The 24,241-nt window shown below is 39.6% G+C and overlaps 1 protein-coding gene across 4 annotated transcripts in view; it reads right to left on the bottom strand.

Moving 5' to 3' along the window:
- Window positions 1-527: 527 nt before the first annotated feature.
- Window positions 528-24,241, bottom strand: part of GALNT1 (polypeptide N-acetylgalactosaminyltransferase 1) — a 127,927-nt gene continuing 104,213 nt past the window's right edge. For all 4 annotated transcript variants that reach the window (XM_068563679.1, XM_068563676.1, XM_068563678.1 and 1 more), the window contains 6 exons: window positions 23,327-23,444; window positions 21,670-21,850; window positions 20,649-20,788; window positions 8,290-8,388; window positions 7,670-7,804; window positions 528-2,522 (listed from right to left, as the gene is read on the bottom strand). In XM_068563679.1, coding sequence (XP_068419780.1) covers window positions 2,376-2,522; window positions 7,670-7,804; window positions 8,290-8,388; window positions 20,649-20,788; window positions 21,670-21,850; window positions 23,327-23,444 — 820 coding nt within the window. In that variant the 3' untranslated portion in view covers window positions 528-2,375. The remainder of the gene's footprint in view (window positions 2,523-7,669; window positions 7,805-8,289; window positions 8,389-20,648; window positions 20,789-21,669; window positions 21,851-23,326; window positions 23,445-24,241) is intronic.

The raw sequence follows: 24,241 nt of genomic DNA, 5'->3' as shown, positions 1-24,241 counted from the left end.
TATTTGCAGAATGGTGAACAAAGTACTATTTTCAAGATCCCAATTAGAACAGAAAGACATATTAAAATGGGTTGGCATTGGAGTAGGGTGAATAGATTGGTGAGATTCAAATTGTCCTGAACTGTCACATTTACGAATTATTCATTAGTCAAGTAATAATCCCATCTTTTCATCCTTTGCTTCCTTTTTCATTCATTCCTTTCTTCCCAATTTAATTTTTAACAGTGTTTAGCACACTGCCTAATCTACAAATAGCTATAAAGAACAGGGATCTATTTTAACTTCAAATAAAACCAATGTAAAGCAAAACTATTCAGGAATATTTTATATTTTCAAAGTACTTAGGAATTCTTTAATTAGAAAAATAAAGGCAATGGGATTATCTATCGGATTCTAAAAGTACCCATGAATTAAATCACTCACATCCCCCTCTTAAAAAACACAACAAAACCTTAAATCACATTGCTGTTAAGTTTTCTTACAGTAAGAAATAAGACCAACCTACACTAGAGTACAAAAACCTGAAATTCTGAGCATGAAAATAATTTATTGATTAGACATCTGGTTTATTCAAGCATAAAAGGCCTACCAAAGACAGAATTAACACAGCTCATGGAATAGGAAAAAAACCCCATCCAGCACTTCCTTTGTCTCAGATTTCCTGGGGACAAAATTTACGCATTCTGTACTATAGCCTCACCCTAAAGCATCCACATGTGCTTGATATTAACTTGAATAGGATGTGAGAAACTTTCTGTACACTCAACTTGGCAAGCATCGTTAGTGATGCAACAACTTTCAGAAACATTTTTAGGCACAAGAAATAGCACTGCCTGCAGTGAGAGCCTTTGACAAAGAAAATATCATTAAATATAATCATCTTACAAATAGGAAGAAAAATATATGCACTTTTGCCAATGGATTGCTTCACGTATCAGGAAAAATGTCACAATCAGATTTTCTTTCGATGATTAAAACAATTTAATTGATACTCAACTTTAATCAATACTCAGGTTATCATCATCTTGTATTAAAAATCAGAAAAATAAAACAGATTGAACCTAAATGGAATTTAGGGAAGAAATGCAGGACTAATAATATGGAATAATAGCTGCACTTCTTCAGCTAACTAACTCATTAAAAAATACCAATTAAACATTTTCAGTCAAATTTTATTAAAAAAAAAAAAAGCAGCAGATCAACATTACAATTCAAGAACCTAATCTAAATATGCACTTGACAATGAAGCACATCTGAGTATGGAGTGAAAAAAGTTTTTTCCAAAAAACCATCAAACGTATCATCTCCAAATACCCAGATAAATCACTTCTGCAGGCCGTCTGTTGAGTGGAATCATAAACAAAGAACAGAAGATTTATTGCTGTGAAAACAAATCTGTAGTACAGTAGTATGAATCTTGGGTATTAAACATAATCAGTTGAATCAAGTTAGGAAGTTGAAAATCTAATAAGAAATTTGTGTGTGAGAGAAAGTCTATAAGCCAGTTGACCCAAGAGCAACTGAGATATCAAACTTGTTCAGTGAAACCAGACATTATTTTAAATCTCCATTTTTTGAAGGCAATGAAAAATTACAATTCCAACAGCCCACAAACCAAATAAAAAAAACTGTAGAAAGCAATTAAAACTACGTTCAAGGAGCCACTTTTTCAGCTCAATTATTTCAGCACCCCAAGGGGAAAAAAAGCATCCATGACTATCACAGATGAAAACAGAATGAATGTCATTGGAATCAGTTATTTTCCCCCACTGAGGTATAAAATCTATATAGAAATTTGATACTATACTATAACAAATTGTACTTCTCGTAGTTCTGTTTTAATTTCCTTTAAACCCTGTTTAATATAGTTTCTTTAATTGTTGTAAAAATGTTTTCATGATTCTGAATCTGGTTCCAGTTCTTTTTCATTTGTTTTTATATCAATATTTAATATACTGGCTACCAGTTCTAATCAGAAAAAAAATCTTGGACATCTCTTCATTATAACAGCACATTCAGCAGAAATTACTGATGTGCAAGCAAACCATAAAAGGTGCAGCTCTCTGGAAAGCACATTTCGTAGATTGTTTCAGTCTGAATATTCTTTACAATGATTCTTGATGAAAGACTCTTTTAATCTTGTAAACATCAGTGTGCACAATCTCGCTACTACATAGTTTCACGTCCTTGGGCAGGAAGGCCGGTTCACAGCTAGTGAAAGAGAGAGCAGTTTAAGTTTTAATGGCTGATAAACCTTACATCCTGCAGGAGGAAAGCACTTTTCCTTTTTTGCTACTTAAGAATGTGGCAGAAATGTATGCTGAGGTAGCCCAGTCAATCCTTATTTATTTTCTTCTTTTTTTGTAAATTTGGTCTCAGAATATTTCTGGAAGGGTGACATTTCGAAGAAGCCACTGCTGGGACCGGCTTCCATTGCAGTCTCTAATGCTGGGCACCTGGCTGTCCTCTTCCGTGGCTTTATCCAGGCACTGATTACTGTTCACATGCTGCAGGGTTAATTTCTGAAAATGACAGGAAAGAAGTCTTAATATCAAAGTGGAAAACAAAACCAAAACACCTCAACCATCATTTTTTGTGATTATGAAATTCCTCTGTAGAAAAGGGTTTTGTTTTTGAAATATAAATTATTTAAGACAATGGAGAAATGTGTCCGTGTAGACGGCATTAAGAGCTATGTCGGGGAGAAAGGCACTGGGGGTACAGTGCATTCTGCTGGATTTGCAGTCAGATGACCTCAATTCTAAGTCCCAATTCTGCCATAAGCTCTGTAATACTGTGAGAAATTTTACTTTTTTGTGCTTCAGTTTCCTAAAAAAGTGATCAGGTTAGTGATTCCTAAGTTAGGATCCTCAACCTATTTTCAAAAAGGTGTCTCAAAACTGCTTCATTTTCCCATGATAAGGCTGTTCAAATTAATTCTGTGATTCCAAGCTTCAAGTCCTTAGAAACTCAGGTCTTTTTGAAGACTCGAAATCATAAGATTTATAAAAGAGTCCTTAATAAGTGGCTGATTGATAGATGTGGCTATATATCTTCCTCTCTACTTGCCTGCATTCCAGACTTGATGCTGTCATGTTGATTTTTAGGATAATTTCAAAAGAACTGACAGATGAGGGTTAACAGACACATACTGACCATACTAATGAATCCGATACCAAGCCCTGGTCAGGTGAAGAACTCCAAAGCAGCTATGTAGGAATTTGCATTAAGCGTTATCCTAAATAAGTATGCAACTATAAGGAAATATGTTTATTAACACATTTTTACTCACGGCTCTATTTTAATGTAATTCTTTTATCTCATTTAATTTTCATACGGAACATTTCATTTTCATAAGGCCTCTTCTGTACCTATTTGAACTTCAAACAAAGCAAAACCTAATGACCGTATACAATACAGCTACTTTAGCTTTCAGTCACTTCTGTGTTATGGTCCATGTGGAAGCTGGCAAAAGGCAGTGCACATTCGCAGATGTCACAGTTTACTCTCAACACTGACTTCAGAAGTATCAAAGGGTCAGGGTTAGATACTTTAGTTCCAATAAATGCATAACAAGAAGACCAGGAAGGGTTTCCCTGGTGGCGCAGTGGTTAAGAATCTGCCTGCCAATGCAGGGGACACGGGTTCAAGTCCTGGTCCAGGAAGATCCCACATGCCGCAGAGCAGCTAAGCCCGTGCGCCACAACCACTGAGCCTGCGCTTTAGAGCCCATGCTCTGCAACAAGAGAAGCCACGGCAATGAGAAGCCCGCGCACCGCAACGAAGAGTAGCCCCTGCTCTCCGCAACTAGAGAAAGCCTGCGTGAAGACCCAGCGCAGCCATACATGCATACGTGCATACATACGTAAATAAAAAGACCGGGAAAAGTCAGCATGGCTGGGGCTGTTTTCACTTTTATGCAGATGCTGTGTAGTTTGTTTTGAGGGGATGCACTTTGCAGCCAGACATTTCTGTAGTGAACCCCAGATTTGTCACGTACCAACAATATGCCCCTGAGCAGAAACCTCTCTCAGCCCCAGGTTCCTCATCTATAAAATGGGGACAAGAATACTTCTCGAGTTGTGCGGAAACATTAAGATAATGAACAGAAAGTGCCGCCCAGCTCAGAGGCACTCGCTACAACATCCTGAGCAGCCCCGAGAGAGCGGAAGCACACAGCTTGCTGCTAAGGCCTTCGGTCATTTGTAAGACAAAAACAAAGCACTTTAAAAAGAACCCCCCAAACATTCCAGAAGGCCCTTCAAAGCTTCTCTGAGTGGCCACCTTCATCAGGCCCATTGTCAGTATTAATAAAAACACAAAAAAAACAACAAAAAACTTCTTAGTTGGGAAATTGGTCTTTATCACCCTAATTTTAAAAAATGTTATTATTTCACTTATTTAGAATCATTAAAATAAACTTGTAACAAAGACAGAGGTTATTGATACATGCTGGGTATTTAACTGCTCAAAATTAAGACAGAATCCCTATAATTTCAGGAAGCTAACGTCCCTTCAGGAGACCAGGACTCTGGTGAAGAGCCCTGTTCCAGACACAGCTCTCCGGCTGCTGGCAGCAGGGGCAGAGTCCTGTGGCTCGTGACTCTGTGGGGACTGTGGTCACCGTACTCAGCGGAGGATCTGTCAGCACGGACTAGTTTCCACACAGAAAGAGTGTAACTAGGGCAACAGGCTAATTGTAACCTCTGAAAGGAGGATGAAAGCTATAGTTATCATTGCATAAAGTCCACCTGCAACCTAGAAAAAAATAATTTGCCGCCCTCTACCCCTAATCTCTAGATATAACTGTGTCAAAATCTACATTTTCATTCCAGAAAGGACAGCTACAAGTAGTCAAAGCAAAAGAGCTTGGTGTCATAAACTCTCTGCAATATATACTATAAACAAGACTTAAAGATATAAGAATATACAATTTAATACAAGATAGTATGGTATTGTGCAAAGGATCCTGGATTAAGAATCCCAGGTCTGAGATCTGGGATTCTTAATTTACCTGCTCTGTGACCTTGGGCAATTAACTTCCATTCTGGGCTTCAGTGTCTACATGTATTAAAAACAAGGTCCTGAATTTTATTTCTAGGGTTCCTTTGAAATCTAAGATTTCACGACTTTAGGTTTAGATTATACATTACTGACATAAGTGTTATTCTTCCAGACTGCAGTTTTCAACTGATGGAGGCAGGACAACTCTGATGGGCCGTCCGGAGCTCCCTGTGCAGTCGGCTCAGACTGTGGGACCCACAACACAGCTTGACTCCTCCCTCTGCCAATTCTTCTGTCTCCCTTTTCACAGGTGTTGATCTAAAGGGTGCTCCCTAATAAACATCCTGAACACTAAGCTTGACCTTGGAGTGGAGTCAGCTTCTGGGAGAACCCAGCCTGCAATACTAGAATTTAATCTCAGGGAAGACACCTTGCAAAGTGCTCCAGGGGTTTTAAAACTTTACACTCATAACTGGTTCTTTCAAAATATCCTAAATCACTTCTAGCTCCTTAACTTCTAAGCAAACATTTACTTCTGAATAACTGTTGTGGTAGACTGTATATCTTATACACAGTCTGCCAATTGGCCATTCCCACTCCCTGTCTCCTGGCCACAGCACACCATAAAGACTGGAAATGCAAATGCCTGCTTTCCCAGCCTCCCCTTGTAGCTGGGGGATCGCTATGAGATGCAGTTCTGGCCCATGGGACACAGCAGAGCCTGCTGCGGGGGATCCAGGAAAAGCTTTGGCTTTCCTGATAAAGAGCAATTCAAGCAGTAGTGCAACATTCCTCTTCCCTTCTTCCTGTCTTGAGTTGGGCGTGATGGGGTGAGCACTGTAGCAGCCTTCTAGAGGCCACAAGAAAAAGCCAAGAATATTGCTGCAATGTCATCCCTGACATCATTGTGTCACTGAATCCATGCCAGAAGCCACTTACATCCAGACTTAAGAAAAAAATAAACCACTATCTGTTCATGCTACTATAAATAGGTTTATGTTACCTAATTAAATATACCATCATTTTTCAATGAACATATACAATTGGGAGGCTTTTTAATTTTCAAAATATTTTGCCTTTGCAATGACTGTGGGGTGCCACTGGCATTTACTGTCTGGACTCAGAGATGCCATATATCCTGCAGGACCTGGGGCAGCTACACCCAAAATGGCAATAGCATGCACCATGGAAAACCCTGCAACAGAATATTCAGGCCACTTCCAATAGTCATATTAACTGAGCTACTGCGCTCTCTCTCTCTCTCCCATACACACACACACAGTATTTTTTTTAACTGTGGTTTGATATTGTGAAGGGAGACCCAGGATTTACAAAACATGGTCTTAGCCCTCTAGGATCTAACTATCTAATAGTGGAGAAAAAGACTGGTAGATAAATAACTACAAAGAAGCACAGAATTACAGGGGTCAGAGACAATTGTAATTAAGACAGAGAGAGCTAATTTCTGGCTGGGATCCATGGAAGTGATGTCAATTCTGGGCCCTCAAGAACAGGCAGGATTTGTTAGGCAGGTGGAACTGTATGATCTTAAATGTAAAGTGGGAAAGTACAGGGTATGTTCAGGGAATAGCTGGTCGAAGATGAAAAGTAGACCAGGGTTTGTATGTGATGCAGTATAAGGAGAAAAGACAGCCAAAGTCACAACTTGGTTTTGGACATCTCCATTGAGGGGGTAGAATGAAGCAGCAGAGTGAGCCAAGCAGACAAAAGAAGTAGAGAAAAAGCTAAGAGAAGAAACTAAAGAGTAGTGCATCTAAAGCCAACGGATAAGAGGATTTTAAAAGATCATCTGCTTAGCAATAGTAAATGCTACAGAGAAGTTAAGAAAAAGAGACGAGAATGTCCTGGCTTTGCATCCAGGGGCTGTTTCTATATAGTGTCAGACCAAGGCAGGAGCCAGGTTGAAGAACCAGAGGTACAAGTGCCAGCCATTCACTCGCCATCATACAGCACAGGAGAAAAGCAGGATGGTATGTAGAAAATAAAATAGGAACAAAAGTCTGTCCCAACATGAAGAAGAAAACCAGTGCTTGTAGGCGGAAGAAAAAGAACCAGAGAAAGATATATTGAAGATGCTGGTGCTGGTTCCAGAACCATAGAGCAAAAAAGCATAAGTTGGGAGGTTAGCCAGGTATGAGGAAAGGAAGAGAGGTTTACTGGAGGTGCTTTTAAGTACCTCTATTTGAGTACAACATATAGCAGGTGGGGAGAGGGAGTGGCTCCAGAGGAAAGCAAAGACAAATAGTTTTATTATATATGTCACTGAAAAATCATTGAGCCAGAGAATTTCATTAATTAAAGCTCAACTTTTACCTAAATGTTTAATTCAGTAATTTTAAAAGCCTACTTACTGTTCCATTTCTACCACAGTGGCTGGCAAAGCTTAAGGACATACAGAGGGAAGAGTGGCTACATAGTAACAACAAGGACCCAGGGACTGGAGGCAATACTAATTTAATTACTGGAGAGATTAAAACATGTTTATTTTACTTATATTGCTTTTCCCATCTGTCAATTCTTGGAGTATAAGAACAATTTGATCCATATGCAGATTCCACAAGAATTCATTCTTTTAGATAAAGCATTTTATACAATACACCCAATGACACCCAATTTTATTCCTATATTCAACTGGATAACTTACCACCGGGTCATACTCCCAAAGTTGGTTGCCTTTTAGGTGGTGGCATTTTAGCATTGTGACTGGGCCATTAAGTTTGGAGACATCCAAGCAAAGGTCATCTGTTCTAATTTCTTTGTTGGCAGTGTAAGAGAAAACCTGAAAAACAAAAATGCACACATACAAGCTTTAACAGCAAAATAAATAAGCGTTTTATATGCCCAAGAATCTGGCAGGGAAAAAAACAAGTATTTCAAGATACATGCTTTTTGAACTTTATTAGTGTAATGGAGAATAAATGACTCAGAAAAGACACTGCTATTTTTGCAGAGAAGAAAAAGAAATGATCTTAAGTTCTCTGTATAAACTGAGTGTACGGTCAAGGGTTGTCATCTGTTTGACTAAAAAGGGCAGAATACATCTCGTGTACAACAATATAAACACAGTTCTCAGAAAGGGACTTTTACAAATGTTTCATTTAAAAAAATAATCATTAGATTGAAGGCTCTATTCTCCTAAAGGTCTTTATTATTTTCTCTTTAAAGGTAGGAAAATATTTCCTGAATGATGTCATGAAATAAAAAAGGAAGATGATTAAAACAAATCCAAAAATCACCCCTTTAAAGCTTTACTAAAATACTCACCTGATTACCTCCCATACCGTGACAGTTAAAAATTCCAACTTTTTCATTCTCTTTTCTAGCCATGTTATCTAGACACTGATTTGTTTCCACATTTCGTATCTAGGGGACAATGAATAATGAAAATATCATGAGTTAGAGAGGTTAACTAGACAGACACATACAGATCTAACACACACATTAAAATCGATCTAAACTTCCCACTAAATCTCTAATTCCTGAGGTAAGGGCTATGAGTTGGGAGGGGAAAAAAATCACTGTCTGGCTATCTAAGACTCCGTGATCTAGAAAGGTCTTACTATTTATATAAGTAATTTTTGTGTTTCATGGAGAAATCCTTTAAGTTCTTCTTTCTTTCATCCCAAACTGTTCTTCTATGATTTGTATTTAACTCAGTAAGCTCTAGTTTGCCTAATAATTTAAAGCAACTTAACAACTCCCTGTGGACACTGTTTGCCACCAAGATAAGGGGGCATTACTACTGATAACTACTTTGATGACTTCTTAGGAGGCTCAAGGTGGGTATTTTCTAAGCAAAGAACCTGGAACTTGGCTTAACTGGAAAGCCTAAGCATGGTGTAGTGTAAACACCATTCTTCCATTAGGTATTTGTCAGTTACATAAAAAAATTGAATCAGTCATCAGAATTAGGAAGAATATTTTAAGCACTGTCCTTTGATGTATTTTTTCCCTCTGAACCACTACAGTTTAAAAGCATATGGCAAATTAATAGACATTTGTAAAGTCCTAAATCTGTTCTCATGGGTGGTATTGTCAGCAGGTAAGCCGGAAGGGAGAAGTAGGACAAACTATATCTGTCATGTCATGTAGATAGAAAAGGAGTAATTGTGTGTGATAGATAAACTGGGGGGAAAGTTAAAACCACAAATAGCCCATTTATTTTTATAAACATGTACAGTCTACATATTATTCCACTATTTTAATAAGGCACTAACAAGTCCAGATGCATTTTTTTCTTATAAAGATACAACAGCATAAGTATGAATAACTGTATTATTCCCAGGGGATCAGAATAAGAACTGGGGCTTTGGCAAAAGAGAGGCCTGGGTTTAAGTCCGAATGATCCAAACCCTCTGAGAACAATTTCCTAAGAGAGACTAGTCAGCTCTATGTTGAGGTTGGGTAAGACAGTGCATCCACATACCTACTTCGGAGTCTAGCACGTAGTGGACTCAGAAATAGTAATAATCTGCGCTGCCGCCTTATCACTAGTCAACTCCATCTGGCTATTCCATCAAAACCTCAAACTCAGTTCATGCAAAAACAGGATTTTCCAACTCCTAAATGCTAATACTTCTTCACCCAAACATCTTAACATACCCCTGCCACTCCACCCCTGACCCTGAGGATTGCTATCTAAAACAAACCTCCATCATCATTTTTTTCCTGGGTGTAACATATCACATCAGTATCCAGGAATTCTTTTACCACATAATGCACATCATCTTTTTATCCATTATTTTAAAGCAGAAACCTATTACCTCATAAATAAATTTTATAAAAGGTTTTATAGTTAGATACAATTTTACATAAAACACCTTTCTGCACCTCGATGGATAATCAATTAATACTTGATGATCATGGCTATCTTACTTGACAAAAAATTTAGTTCGAATTTTGACAAGGTGAGTCTTTAATCTCATATATTCATATAAAACAATTATTTCCTTATACTTTTGAAAAAGTTACAAACTCCCCAGTCCTTTGCTTTCCTCAATTTTTTTCTTTCAAATACAGATGTAGAGGTTTCTGAAGAAAGGTGATAAATGTCACAGAAATGATTAGGGAAGAACCACCATTATTGTCAGCTTCTCCCTCTCACATGGAAATGTTTTTTTTTTTTGGTTACATAATTATCTTTTATCAAACAATATAATAAAAATTTAAAAAATAAAATTCTCCCCAAATGTAATTGGACTTCCTATCACTCAGTAACTATCTTATAATAAATCAACTTTGGCTATTCTGTTTCCATAACTGATGTTGCTAAAAATTACGGCAAATAAATTACACTTACTCTGCACTAGGCATTGTTCTATGAGTTTTTAACCTGTAACAGCTTATACCACCCTTACACCATCCCTATGAACAATTCTGGATTGTTTTCTGACGTAAGAGATCTGAGCCTCCAACCCTTGAGGATACTACTGACAACTAGGTGTTAAAAGTAGAGTTCTCCAAGGATTGGAAACCATTGCTTCCCGACAACTGTTTTGGTGACAATGAACCTTGATTAGCAAGATGTGGCCCAGCTGAGACGAGTGGTCAGAGAGTGGGTGGGCCTCTGCTGGGGCCTGATGACACTTCTCCAAAGTGCAGGGGAGGGATGGAGAGAAGCCCCGCACACTCGCTGAGGAAGGAACTTCCGCAGAAGGGGAGCTGTGATGTTTGGTGCCTGGGCAGAGAGGATTCTGTCTGGCTCAATGCATAAAGTGGCATCTTTGAGCTGCTCTCCAGGCTGGTTTTTCCACGTTAGATTGCTAGAGAAGACAGTTTTCAGGGAATATCCTCCTCCTTTGTAGGAATACATGTGGGCTACCTCACCTACAGAGTGTGTGAGATGATTTCTGAAGGACATGAAAAACCAGGATGACTAGGGGTGAGTTTTGGGAACAATTCTGTTCTTTATGATGTCAGTAGGCAGTAGATCACTTAATAGGTTTGTTTGGTGGGAGTTAACTTTGAAGAGTCTTTGGGGAATGGAAAAATTAGGAACAAACATTTAAAAAAAAAAGTTGAATCAGATGTTCAAAATTGTAATTCTATATAGCTTTAACGCTATGTAACCAATGACCGGCTTTATAGTGAACTACGGAAGGTAGGAATGGTGGTGATAATACTTGTTTCAATGTTCATATTGGAATGGAAATAGGTACCAGACTTGGTTACTCAAAATCTGACACTTAAAGTCATAACAATATCTGAACGATGCAGTCAGGGAAAAATAGCCGCACTTTCAAGGTGTCTGGAGGCAGATGGGTAGGCATGAGAGCTTAGGGTGGGGGGACGAGCAGAGCTGGGCCTCACGCCCGGCTCCACCTGCCATGCGACCTTGGCAGGTCAGTACTCTAAGACAGTGATTCCCAAAACCATGATTTGAACAACTGAATAAACTTTTTTTCAGTATCTGCCACTGAAAAAAAGATTTTGTGATCAAGTATGTTTGGGAAATACCAGATTAACAAATTTGAATAGGTTTTCTTTACTGAAGGACTTCTCAAAGCCTTTTAACATACTAATTAAGACTCTTGGTAGGGGTGGGGACTGATAGTACAGAAGGATATAATGCTGCTTTTTATTTTTTATTTTATTTTTTTAATTTTTTTTTTGTTTTAAAAAGGACGATTAGGCTTGGCAAGTTTTTTTTTAAAATTATTTATTTATTTATTTATTTATTTATTTATGGCTGTGTTGGGTCTTCGTTTCTGTGCGAGGGCTTTCTCTAGTTGTGGCAAGCGGGGGCCACTCTTCATCGCGGTGCGCGGGCCTCTCACTATCGCGGCCTCTGTTGTTGCGGAGCACAGGCTCCAGCTGCGCAGGCTCAGTAATTGTGGCTCACGGGCCCAGTTGCTCCGCGGCATGTGGGATCTTCCCAGACCAGGGCTCGAACCCGTGTCCCCTGCATTGGCAGGCGGATTCTCAACCACTGCGCCACCAGGGAAGCCCCAATGCTGCTTTTTATAAAGCAGCATTTCCCAAACATTTTTGGCCATAAAATCCACCCCTCCTCCCCTACCCCTTGCCTTTCTAACAGGCACCTTGAGAGATACCAGACATCAGCAATCCTTAGAACATAGTAAGTGGGAAACATTGCTGTACAGACCTCATTTTCTCATCTGTAAAACAGGGATAACACTCTCTCTCACGTTTGCTGAGATCCCTCAGTGAGGTAACACATACAGAGGCCCAGCAGAAACTGACACCTAGTAGGCCCACAATAGCTGTTGGCTCTCCTTAACTCAGGTGTATACAGCTGTCACTAAAATATTATTTTCAACCTTCTGAGTTGATGATTGTGAATGCACTCATTCCTGGGAAACCAGGCAAGAAATTAGAGCCTAAGTTTCTTGGATTCTGCTATAGTCTCCTCCAGAATCCTGGCACCTTCATTAGGGTGGACGATGTAATAAGCAGTTAAAGGATTCTTGGAATCTACTATTACGGAATCTAGATTTACTTTTTCACTCTCTGCCATGAGGGTAATTAATACTGGTTAGATATGAGAAAGGGTGTGAGTGTTAGTCGTTAAGATTAGCACAAGCTCTCAAGCCAGACTGCCTGTGCTCAAATCCTGTCTCTTCCATTTTGTGGTTGTGACCTGAGCCATGTTGATTAAACCATTTATTTGTGCCTTAATTTACTTACCCGTGAAGTGGGGGAAAATAGCACCTATCTCGGAGTGCTGGGAAATGAGTTAATATTTGTAAAGCCTCAGACTGGTGCTTGACATAAAGTTCATGCTCAGTAAATTTTAGGGTGGAAAAGTAAATGGTCAGTCCATAAGCCTGGCTAAACTGTACGAGTCTGGATTATTTGCTTTCTGTGTCTGCTGTTTAGACAATTCACCTCTTGGATTAACAACAATTAGATATCACAGTGAAACACATTTATTCAGTTCCAGGTCCCTACAGGAGCTATGAGAGCCAGACTTTGTGAAGCCAGACGTGCTAAATGTACACATTCCGATTTCCCTTCCTGCTCTAAAATCCTATGACTTCAGGTTTCCCTGGGTCCTTGTAATATGACAAGAGGTACCTGATAGGCTAAATTCCAGTCCTAGCAAAGGAAGGCTCACAGAGATGGAGCTATGATCACAAGCACAAGCTCCCTAGCTGCACTCTGGCTGGTGCTCGAGAACAACCCCAGTCCCCAAATCAGAGCTTCGACCTGATAGTGTGGCCTAGTATTAAGGACATAAATGCTTAAGACCAGCTGCTTAGTTACTAAGGTAATAACAAGCAGGCCACAGAGGGTAAAATCTGTTCCTTATATAGAAAGCCAGCTGGCAAGAGGCAGGTAAAAGGCAAGCTTGCCTTGGCAATCATCTACTGTGTGTTAGACAAGTGGCTCTTTGTAATACGCCTATATTCTGACCTAGCTAACAATGCCTAGGTGTTGTCCAAAATTGGGTCAGTTCTAAAAAAAAAAAAAAAAAAACAAAACTCCTCATTCTTTATTCTGAAGGCAAGCAACTGCTATCAATCTTCCCATGGCATCACCCACGCCGGGCCTTTCCTGACTGGAATGAGGCTCCGGCAAAGGGAATGGATACTCACTGATGAGACAAGGAACTCCGCATACCCTCGCTTGTTTGAGGTGACTTCCTTAAACCACGACAAAGTTCAGAGGCAGGGAGCTCAGGTCAACCGTGAAGTAGCCTCAGGAACTACCAAGGACCAACAAGGAGTCTGTGCTTGCTCTGGCACTGGAGACACTGCAACCAGGCCGATCGGTTTCTCACTCACCACCGCGCAGCTCCCCGCTGTGATCTAGCTGCTCTACCGCATCCTACTTTTCCACGTTACATCTCCTCCTCTTTCACTCTGTTCACCAACACCCCCTCTTCACTCTCAGCCAACGATCTTGTGTTCAGCTGAAGAAACAAAGCTCACCAGAGAAGTCCCTCACACTCCCACCTCAAACTACCAGCCTCCAGCCCTCAACCCACAATTCGCCTGACTTGGCCTGGCCCCGCTTCCTTCCAGCTGCGTGGATGAACTGCCCCCTCTCCAGCCTCTACCTCCACTGTGCACCACAGCCCATACCCCCCCACCTACTGAACGTGACTCCTGGACTCCTGCCAGCAGTGGCTCTTTTCTATCTTCACGTTTTCTCTTTTGTGTCCTTGGCATCAGCACAGTTTCATCTTAGCAAAAATACACAGAAAAACCCTTCTTTAACCCCATTTACCCCTCCAGCTACCACTCACTTCTCTGTTCAGCTTTACAGCAAAATTTCTTATCCACGCTCATGATCTCCACTTCCTCTTCTCCTGATCTCCTGTGAAGCCATCAGAGATTCTGTCCCCACCAGTCTCCACCGGAACCCACTTGACACAGTGAGATGGAGCCTCCTGACAATGTCTCCCTCACCAATCCAACGGCCAGTTCTCAGGACGTGTCCCCCTCCTTTCTCTGCAGTGTTCCACACGATGGGTCACTTCCCTCTTTCTGGAAGCAAGTCCTTCACTTACTGGGGCATCACTCTCTTAGTTCTCTTCCTATTTCAGAAATAGTAACTTTTTTTTTTTTTTTTTTGGCCATGCCACGTGGTTTGTGGGACCTTAGTTCCCCGACCAGGGATGGAACCCGTGCCCCCTGCAGTGGACGCACAGAGTCCTAACCACTGGACTGCCAGGGAATTCCCTCTCTTCCTATTTCAATGCTCTCTCCTTCTCAGTCTTTTTGGCTGATGCCTTCTCACCTTCACAATTTCTAAATTGTGGAGTCTTTCATGGCTTGTCCTCAGTCCTCTTGTCCATCTACAATACATTCACTCCCCCCAAGGCGCTCTCATGAAGTTTTGTGGTTTTAAAAACCATCTATATACTGCCAACCCCTAACTGTAGATCTCCATCCCAAACTTGTGTCCAAGCTGCAGGTTTTTTAATGCAAATATCTATCCACTGTCTTTACCCGGATCAAATGTAACACGTCCCAGGCTGCACTGCTGAGCGCCTTCTGCACCTGCTCTACAGGCCTTCCCATCTCAGGAAGGCCAACTTCACTGCCCCAGTGTCTCGCTCAAAATCTTAACATAATCCTTGGCTATTCTCTTCCTTTCACCAATACACCAGTTCTACGCTTGTTCCCACAGAGTTCTTTCTGACATAGCAGACAATCTGATCCTTTTAGTGAAAGTCTGCTCATCTCTCCCTGCAACTTCCCACCTCAGAACAAAACCCAAAGTCCTCACTATGGCCTACAAGCTCTATGTGATTTGGCCCTCACTACGTCTTGACCTTATCTTCTTCTGCTCTCCCCCTGTCCACTATACCCAGACAACTGGCCTCTCTGCTGCTTCTGGAATGTGCCAAAGTACATTCCTGTCTTAGGGCCTTGGCACTTGTTTTCCTTGTGCCTGGAACACTCTTTCCCCAGAAATTCATCTGACTTGCTCCTTCACTTCCTTCAGATCTCTGCTCAAAAATCACCTTATAAGAGAGGACTTTTTCAACTACTCCACATAAAAGAGCACCACCGCTCCCACCCACAAGTCATTCTATCCTCTTTGTCCTTACCACCACCTGACACCGTGACTATTAAAAAAAAAAAAAAAAAAAAAAAAATCTGTCTTCCTCCAGAGACTGCATGATCCACAAGAGCAGAGACTTTATTTTATTCACTGTATTCCCAGTACTTAAAATAGTATCTATCAAATAGTAGGTATGCAAATATTTGTTGAATGAATGAAAGGAAGGAAGAAGTGACAACCTCCTGCAGATCAGGGGTGGGGGGGGGGGGTCGACTCTTCCTGAGTGTCAGGAAGATTCAGTCCTGGGATGGGACCTGGATGTGGCCCTGTCCACACAAATCATCATTCCCTGCTGTGACCCACAAAGAAAATTTTGCCCTGCTATCAATTCCTGTCACAGAAGTGTTGGGTTTTTCTTTTCTTCTATTTGGATTCACATGCTTTCAAAAAGTCAATTTTATAATTTAAAGGTTTATAAAGATTTGCAATGAACTACAGACAGACCCAGTAAAAACAAAATTTCTTTACTATAAGCAATGCACTTTCATACAGTATTTCCTAAGCTATTAAAAAATGTTGGCCATAAGTAGCTAAATTGATTTATAAACCACTTCTGGGTTGTAATCAGAAAATTGAAAATCACTGCCTTGACCTAATAAAAAGAGGGACCTTGGGGAATTAGAAGATTATTAAGAAAGGAGAACCAGAATCTTTATGGCTCCCTGGCTTGGGGTATTGCACTGTAGTAAAGAAGAGGAAAAACACTTTCTCAGTAGTAACACATAGTAGCCCAACACTTCTGCTCCAACAAGTAGAGGGAAAAACAGCTAAATTGCAGAAATCCTATTTTTGAGTCTATTAGAGAGCAATGGAAGCAAGTAGGGTGAGGTGAACTGTAATCCCAGAAAGGGAAGAGCCCTCCCTGGGTGAGCTGACAATCACCAGATGTCTTCCTCTGTAAGGACATTTGCTGATGGTGCAGGCTGACGACAGGGTGTGGCCCAAATGGGCCTTTTCCTCAAGGAAAGAGCACAGTGATGTTGGTTATGTGAAGGCTAGAATGACAAAATAAAAATCAGAGGAGCCCCAAATACAAGGCCATTCTCCTCATGGGACATTTGCTGTGCTGTCAGTGGGTGGGAAGCTGTGGCTAGAAAGGCAGAATGAAATCCTCCACATCTCAAGAGGGAAAACTGTCATTATATGCAGATGCCATGATACTATATATATAGAAAACCCTAAAGACTCCACACAAAAACTACTAGAACTGATGAACGAATTCAGCAAGGTAGCAGGATACAAGATTAACATAACAGAAATCGGGTGCATTTCTTTACACTAACAATGAAATATCAGAAGGGGAAAAAAAAAACAATCCCTTTCAAAACTGCATTAAAAAAAACACCTAGGAATAAACCTGACCAAGGCGGTGAAAGACTTATATGCTGAGAACTATAAAACACTAATAAAGGAAACTGAAGATGATTCAAAGAAATGGAAAGATATTTTATGCTCTTGGACTGAAAGAATTAATATTGTTAAAGTGGCCATACTACCAAAGCAATCTATAGATTTATGCAATTCCTATCAAATTACCCATGACATTTTTCACAGAACAAGAACAAATAATCCTAAAATGTGTATGCAACCATAAAAGACCCAGAATTGCCAACGCAATCCTGAGGAAAAAGAACGCAGCAGGAGGCATAACTCTCCCAGACTTCAGACAATTCTATAAAGCTACAGTAGTCAAAACAGTGTGGTACTGGCACAAAAACAGACATATGGATCAACGGAACGGAATAGTGAGCCCAGAAATAAACCTACACACCTATGGTCAATTAATCTTTGACAAAGGAGCCTACAATACACAATGGAGAAGAGAAAGTCTCTTCAGCAAGTGGTACTGGGAAAGTTGGACAGACAGCTGCATGTAAATCAATGAAATTAGAACACACCCTCATACCATACACAAAAATAAACTCAAAATGGCTTAAAGACTTAAATATAAGACATGACACCATAAAACTCTTAGAAGAGAATATAGGCAAAACATTCTCTGACATAAATCATACCAGTGTTTTAAGTCAGTCACTCAAGGCAATAGAAATAAAAACAAAAATAAACAAACGGGACCTAATCAAACCTATAAGCTTTTGCACAGCAAAGGAAACCTAAACAAAACGAAAAGACAATCTATGGACTGGGAGAAAATATTTGCAAATGATGTGACTGACAAGGACTTCCAAACTGTACAAACAGCTCATACAACTCAGTAACAACAACAACAGCAGCAAAAAAACCCAATCAAAAAATGAGCAGGGCTTCCCTGGTGGCACAGTGGTTGAGAATCTGCCTGCTAATGCAGGGGACACGGGTTCGAGCCCTGGTCTGGGAAGATCCCACATGCCACGGAGCAACTAGGCCCGTGAGCCACAACTACTGAGCCTGCGTGTCTGGAGCGTGTGCTCCGCAACAAGAGAGGCCGCGACAGTGAGAGGCCCGCGCACCGCGATGAAGAGTGGCCCCCGCTTGCTGCAACTAGAGAAAGCCCTCGCACAGAAACGAAGACCCAACACAGCCAAAAATAAATAAATAAATTAAAAAAAAAAAAAAATGAGCAGAAGACCTAAATAAATATTTCTCCAAATGATACATACAGATGGCCAAGAGGCACATGAAAAGATGATCAACATAGCTAATTATTAGAGAAATGCAAATCAAAACTACAATGAGGTATCACCTAACACTGGTCAGAATGGCCATCATTAAAAAGTCTACAAATAACAAATGCTGGAGAGGGTATGGAGAAAAGGGAACCCTCCTACACTGTTGGTGGGAATGTAAATTGGTGCAGCCACTATGGAAAACAGTAATGAGGTTCCTCAAAAAACTAAAAACAGAGTTGCCATATGATCCTGCAATCCCACAACTGGTCATGTATCTGGAGAAAACTGTAATTTGTAAAGATACATGCACCCCAGTGTTCACTGCAGCACTACTTACAATAGCCAAGACATGGAAGCAACCTAAATGTCCATCGACAGATGAATGGATAAAGAAGATACGGTACATATATACAATGGAATACTACTCAGCCATGAAAAAGAATGAAATAATGCCATTCGCAGCAACATGGATGGACCTAGAGATTATCATACTAAGCAGGGTAAGTCAGAAAGAGAAAGACAGATACCATATGATATCACTTATATGTGGAATCCAAATTATGACACAAATGAACTTATCTACAGAACAGAAACAATCTCGCAGATATAGAGAACAGACTTGTGGTTGCCAATGGGGGGGTGTGGAGGAGGGATGGATAGGGAGTATGGGATTAGTAGATGTAAACTGTTATATATAGGATGGATAAACAACAAGGTCCTACTGTATAGCACAGGGAACTCTACTCAATATCCTGTGATAAACCATAATGGAAAAGGATATGAAAAAGAATGTGTGTGTGTGTGTATATATATATATATAAAACTGAATATATATATATAACTGAATCACTTTGCTGTATAGTAGAAATTAACACAACATTGTACATCAACTATACTTCAATAAAATTAAAAAAAACATCTTCCACATCTCCTGGTGCTTAGGAGACAAATTCCTGCTAGACAGAAGACCTGAAAAAATAACAACTGGTCCCCCCTCCACTGAACAAGGTGGGAGGCTAAAGTATACTAATCTCAAAACCTCAGAAAGGCAAAACTTTCAGGGTTGAAGAGACAGAGACCCCTCCAAGAAGCATACATGAGCCAGAAGTGAACTAAGTCTTCCTAAAACTGCAACCCAGCCCCACCTAGCTCAATCTTTGTTATGGATTGAATTGTGTCCCCCCTCCAAATTCACATGTTGGAGTCCTAACCCCCCGTACCTCAGAATGTGGCAATTATTTGGAGATAGGTTCTTTACAGAGGTAATCAAGTTAAAACGAGGTCATTAGGGTAGGCCTTAATCCAATATGACTGGTGTCCTTATAAAGAGGGCAAGTTTGGAGACAGACACGTACACAGGAGAATGCCATGTGAAGATGAAGGCAGAGATCAGGGTGACGCTTCTACACGCCAAGGAACACCAAAGATTGTCGGCAAACCACTAGAAGCTAGAAAGAGGCAGAGAACAGATTCTTCCTCACAGACCTCAGAAGGAACCAAACCTGCCCACACTTTGATCTTGGATTTCTAGTCTTTAGAACTGTGAGACAATACATTTCTGTGTTTAAGCCAGAAATGGTATTTTATTATGGCAGCCCTATGAAACTACTAAAACCCCTGACTTGATCAGATTTCTAAATCAGATTTAGATTTCCTACACACAGAGCACAGCTTTGGCTGGGAACCAGAAAGAATGGCTATCGACATTCTAGGAAAACAGTGGGACAGGGCACAAGAAGTACTTCCTTGTGACCATCCTGGTAGTTATACCAGAAGGTAAGAAGGCAAGACTCTCTCACACCAGACCCTATACTATGGGCACCCACAAAGATTAAAAAGGCCAAACTCCAAAGCACAACTAATTGTGTTGTCTAATTATAAGCACTAATAAGGAAATTATTTCAGTTTCAAGAAGATCTGCTGCTGAATTCTAAGAGCAATGACTAAAGGCATCATCAGAGATAAAAGCATGCTAACCAACAGTCTTTCCAACCTCCATGCCCACACTGAGATTTTGGACTCCCAAGGGAAAATAAATGGGTGTTAAAAATACAACTTATTATAAATGGTCTTTCAAGTTTCCTTGTCAGTTCTTTACAATTTATCTTTACTTTGAAGTTCCTCACACTTTGATTTGGGCTAATTAATGCTAGGACATTAGCTTTAGGAATATATGGTTTCAACTAAATGGGCCAGTTTGTTAAAATAAGAAGTCTATCGAAGACACTAATATACTGTAACAAAAGTCCAACTCTGAAAGGTGAGAGGTAGAGCATTCTTATTTTAATAAAATATAACATGATAAAAAATTAATAAGGTAGACTGTGTCAACTAACAAGAACTTTCTCACATTTGAGGTAACTTTAATATGAAGGTACTCCCTTGTTAGAAGTTTAACCTCTATTATTTTTTATAAATCAGTGAGAACATAATAACCACACAGAATATATATATATATACATATATTTTTTTTTTTACCTCTCCCAAAGAGAAATAGTGACGTGGAATCTGAGAATCGGGATAAATATTCTCTAGGTACCAAGAGAAAGGTCTGCATTGGAGTTTGTGTCTTAGACCAAGTCTTGATGATATATCTCCATAATCTACCTTTGTAACACCTGTTAAAAGAAATAAGTGACTGAATTATTAATGTTCTGTTAGGTAACACATTTCTATTTATATATTGCATCTAAAAAGCCAGTCAAATGAGAAAAGTAGTATCATTTTGGTGATGTGTGACTACACAAGTGACATACCATAAATCCACCTCCCAAAATATAAAACAAGGAAATATATAAATGTGTTTTTCAAAGAAAAATTAAATTTATCTGAGAACGATATACATGCTAATAATATTACACACAAATGTAAGTTATATGGGGTCAGAAAAGTTTAATATTTGTTAAGGCAAAAACAAAACTAAAGACCAATATTGCCCAATATATGAAACAGAGGTTAAACAGAGCAATTGTTTCCGGTCAGGTTTCTCTCGCACAGCTCACTGAATTGTGTGCGCTGCCACTGCATAGTCTTGTGGTGATTGGAAGAGGATGGAATGGTAACAATGTCAGGCAGATTTATAGCTGATGGAACAGCTGTTGCCACAAAACTCAGAAGAGCAGAGAAAAGCTCCCGGAGGGAAGTCCCTGGAGGCATGTTACAGGGCTCTGCACTGGCCTTGAAATACTTGATGCTTTCATATAAACTTAATTGTTGCAGTTAGGTTTAAAAAAAAAAAGAACATGGAAAGCACCTGGACCAATAGTGACTTCTGCAAGACTGGATCGTGTATTGTTATTGTTAATGACATATACCGGCATTCTGCTAAGCACCTTCTATACTGTATGTGACTTCCTTTACTCCTTAACAACAACCTGTGAGGTAGGTGTCTCGCCTCTGCTCAGAGGTTCTCTTCCACTCCTTCTTATCTCTCTTCAGAATGCATTAGGATCAGACCAAGAAAGTTAGTTTTGTATTTCTAATGCAAAATAATGCTAACCTGGAGAAATTATATAGAAGAAATTCTTGAATTCATCCATCCACACTTCTGCAAGTCGTCTGTTATTTTTATTGATAATCTGCCCTGTGCCTCCTGGAAACGTGTAGGGTGTAGCTTTCCGAAACACATGTCCAACGTGTGAGCAAGTAACAATCTCCAAAGTTCCTCCACACTGCCAAATCTGAAAACAACAGCAAAGAAGACCAGTTTTAAACACTGATAATTATACAAAAAAAAACAACGGTTCACATCTATTGAGTTTCATAGCTGGAATTTCACAGACTCAAGGGCGTACAGTGGAGCTCCTGCTATATGGTCCCAAAGCCAGTGCTTCCTCAATTTTTGGTTCTGATCAAACCAGAAGCTGAAGGTTAAATTCAGAAAGATAGGTAAATGTAAAATACAGAAAAGACTTGAGGTCCACAGCAGTATTTCTCTAACTGCAGGCCGTCACTCTTACAAGGGTCATAAAATTCAAATTTGATGAATTGCAACCAGTACTAGCAAGGACATACTGTTTCATGAAATGTTTACATTATGGGTTGTGTGTATGTTTATTAATATGGTTCGTGGTCAAAAAACTTTGACCATGCAGTATTCAGCCAGAGTCCTATCTGTTCCTCCTTCTCCAAACCTGTCACAACCTGTACATTAAACAGAACCTAGGAATCTTAACTTGATTACTCGTGAGTTATTCAGTGGACAGTGAGAGCACACTCTATGGTGTTTGTGAGGATAAAAACAAAAAAGGGGTAAAAGAAAGATCATTAACTGTGGTTTCACATCCTTAACGAAATTATCCTTTCAAAATACATTTTCCCGTAAGTCAAAAATCTACTATTTTCAATTAAAATACATTTTGAAAAATTTTGATTTTGTTAAATATTCAGTGTGCCTACCTTAACATTTTCACAGGATCAAAAAGTGATACAGCTAAGTAGGATCTCCAAGATGATCTGGAGTTCAAAACTCTCCTTTTATAAATAAAGAGCAAAGCTATCTACCAGGAACACAGCAAGCTAGCTGGGTTAGACTTCAGTGCAGTTCAGTGTGATTTCCACTATAGGCCACGTGTCTAAAGTTCATTATTTTCAGAAATACACTACGTCATTTTAAAAATATGTTGATTTTTGTGAACAGGAAATGCATAAGACTTAAGGTTGACTGGGTTACATTAATTTAGAATAATTTCAGAATTCTTTTGCCTTTTTCTTTTTACGGAAAAATATAAAGCTGGTAAAGTGACCAGGTTTAAATAAGAGAGAACAATTTTCAAACCAGAAGGACAAAGCATATTAAAGAAAGTGAAATCATGTTTTTGGCAGTTAAGTAACAAAGTAGCATCTACAAACTATGTGTTATTTTTGTTTATTTTTGGAGTTTGAATTACTTCCTTGAAAGTAACAAATTAAAGACAACAGGGGAATCTTGTATAAGTTTTAAAGGTGGACTAGTAATTATAACTGAATTATTTGCTTAAAATAGTTTATAATGAACCTTTAATAGTATCACCAAACTTTTTATGGGCTGAAGGCTGTGAAGTCTGATTAAACTCATATTAATTTCACTTTTTAATTTTTGTTTAGAGATAACATAAATATTTAAAGCATATCCATATTTGAGTTTATACAGATTACTTTTTTCAAAGGGAACTTACCCTAAAGGAAATTTCTAGGTTTTCTCCTCCCCAAATATCCATTCCAGCATCATATGTTCCAATTTCCTGAAAGTAATCTCTGTCTATTGAAAAAAGGCCTCCTGCCATTGTAGGTGTTCTGAAATTCAATCATAATACTATACCGTTAATTGTAACAATTTAAAATTTACTATCAGTTTTTGTTTTTAAAAGTAGTTTTATAACTGTTTGTAACTACAGAATAAATGCTTATTCTCACACCCTTCAGAAACTTTCACAGGCTCCCAGGGCTTTCTTTGTTTTTATGCTGGACCTGCACCCCACTCGTGCTGTCACAGCTCCTGCCTGGACATCCTTCTCTGCCTGGACACCCTTCTCTGCCTGGACACCCTTCCCTGCCCAGTCCCAAGGGCTCTCTCTTACTGTCTTCAGTACCTTTCTTGATCCTCAGGTGCTGACTGAGCTTCTACCTCAAACTCCTTAAATTGAAGCTATTTCTCATAATCCTCTCCATCTGACTGTGTATCTACTCCATAGTTCCAAGCAACCATAAATGCAGTTGTCCACATTAGCCAACTAGACTCATGTTAGCAGCTCTAACACGCCAGGTTCTAAGGGGTGGCAAATATTGCAAAGATGTAAGACTAAACAGGATGAAAGCAATGCAGCCCTTTCCCTCAACCTTTAAGGAAGGAGATGAAGTACAGAATAAAATCAATATACTCCTCGTAAGTAAGGAGATCATCATCCTGACCAAGTATGGTAAATTCTCTGCCTCGAAACATGGCCTAGGTATATAGAGTGGGTGGGAATAGGTAGAATTAAGCAGAGAAATGATAATGAAGGAGGATTTAAATAAATGAATACCAAATATTGGTTTCCTTGAAGAATGAATATGGGGAAAAATTGGGTTCCAACTAGGAGACCGTAATTAAG

Source organism: Eschrichtius robustus, chromosome 14 (genome assembly GCF_028021215.1).
Source record: "Eschrichtius robustus isolate mEscRob2 chromosome 14, mEscRob2.pri, whole genome shotgun sequence".
NCBI lineage: Eukaryota > Metazoa > Chordata > Mammalia > Artiodactyla > Eschrichtiidae > Eschrichtius > Eschrichtius robustus.
The sequence above is the reverse complement of the archived record's forward strand: the minus strand, read 5'-3'. Positions and strand labels throughout refer to the sequence as shown.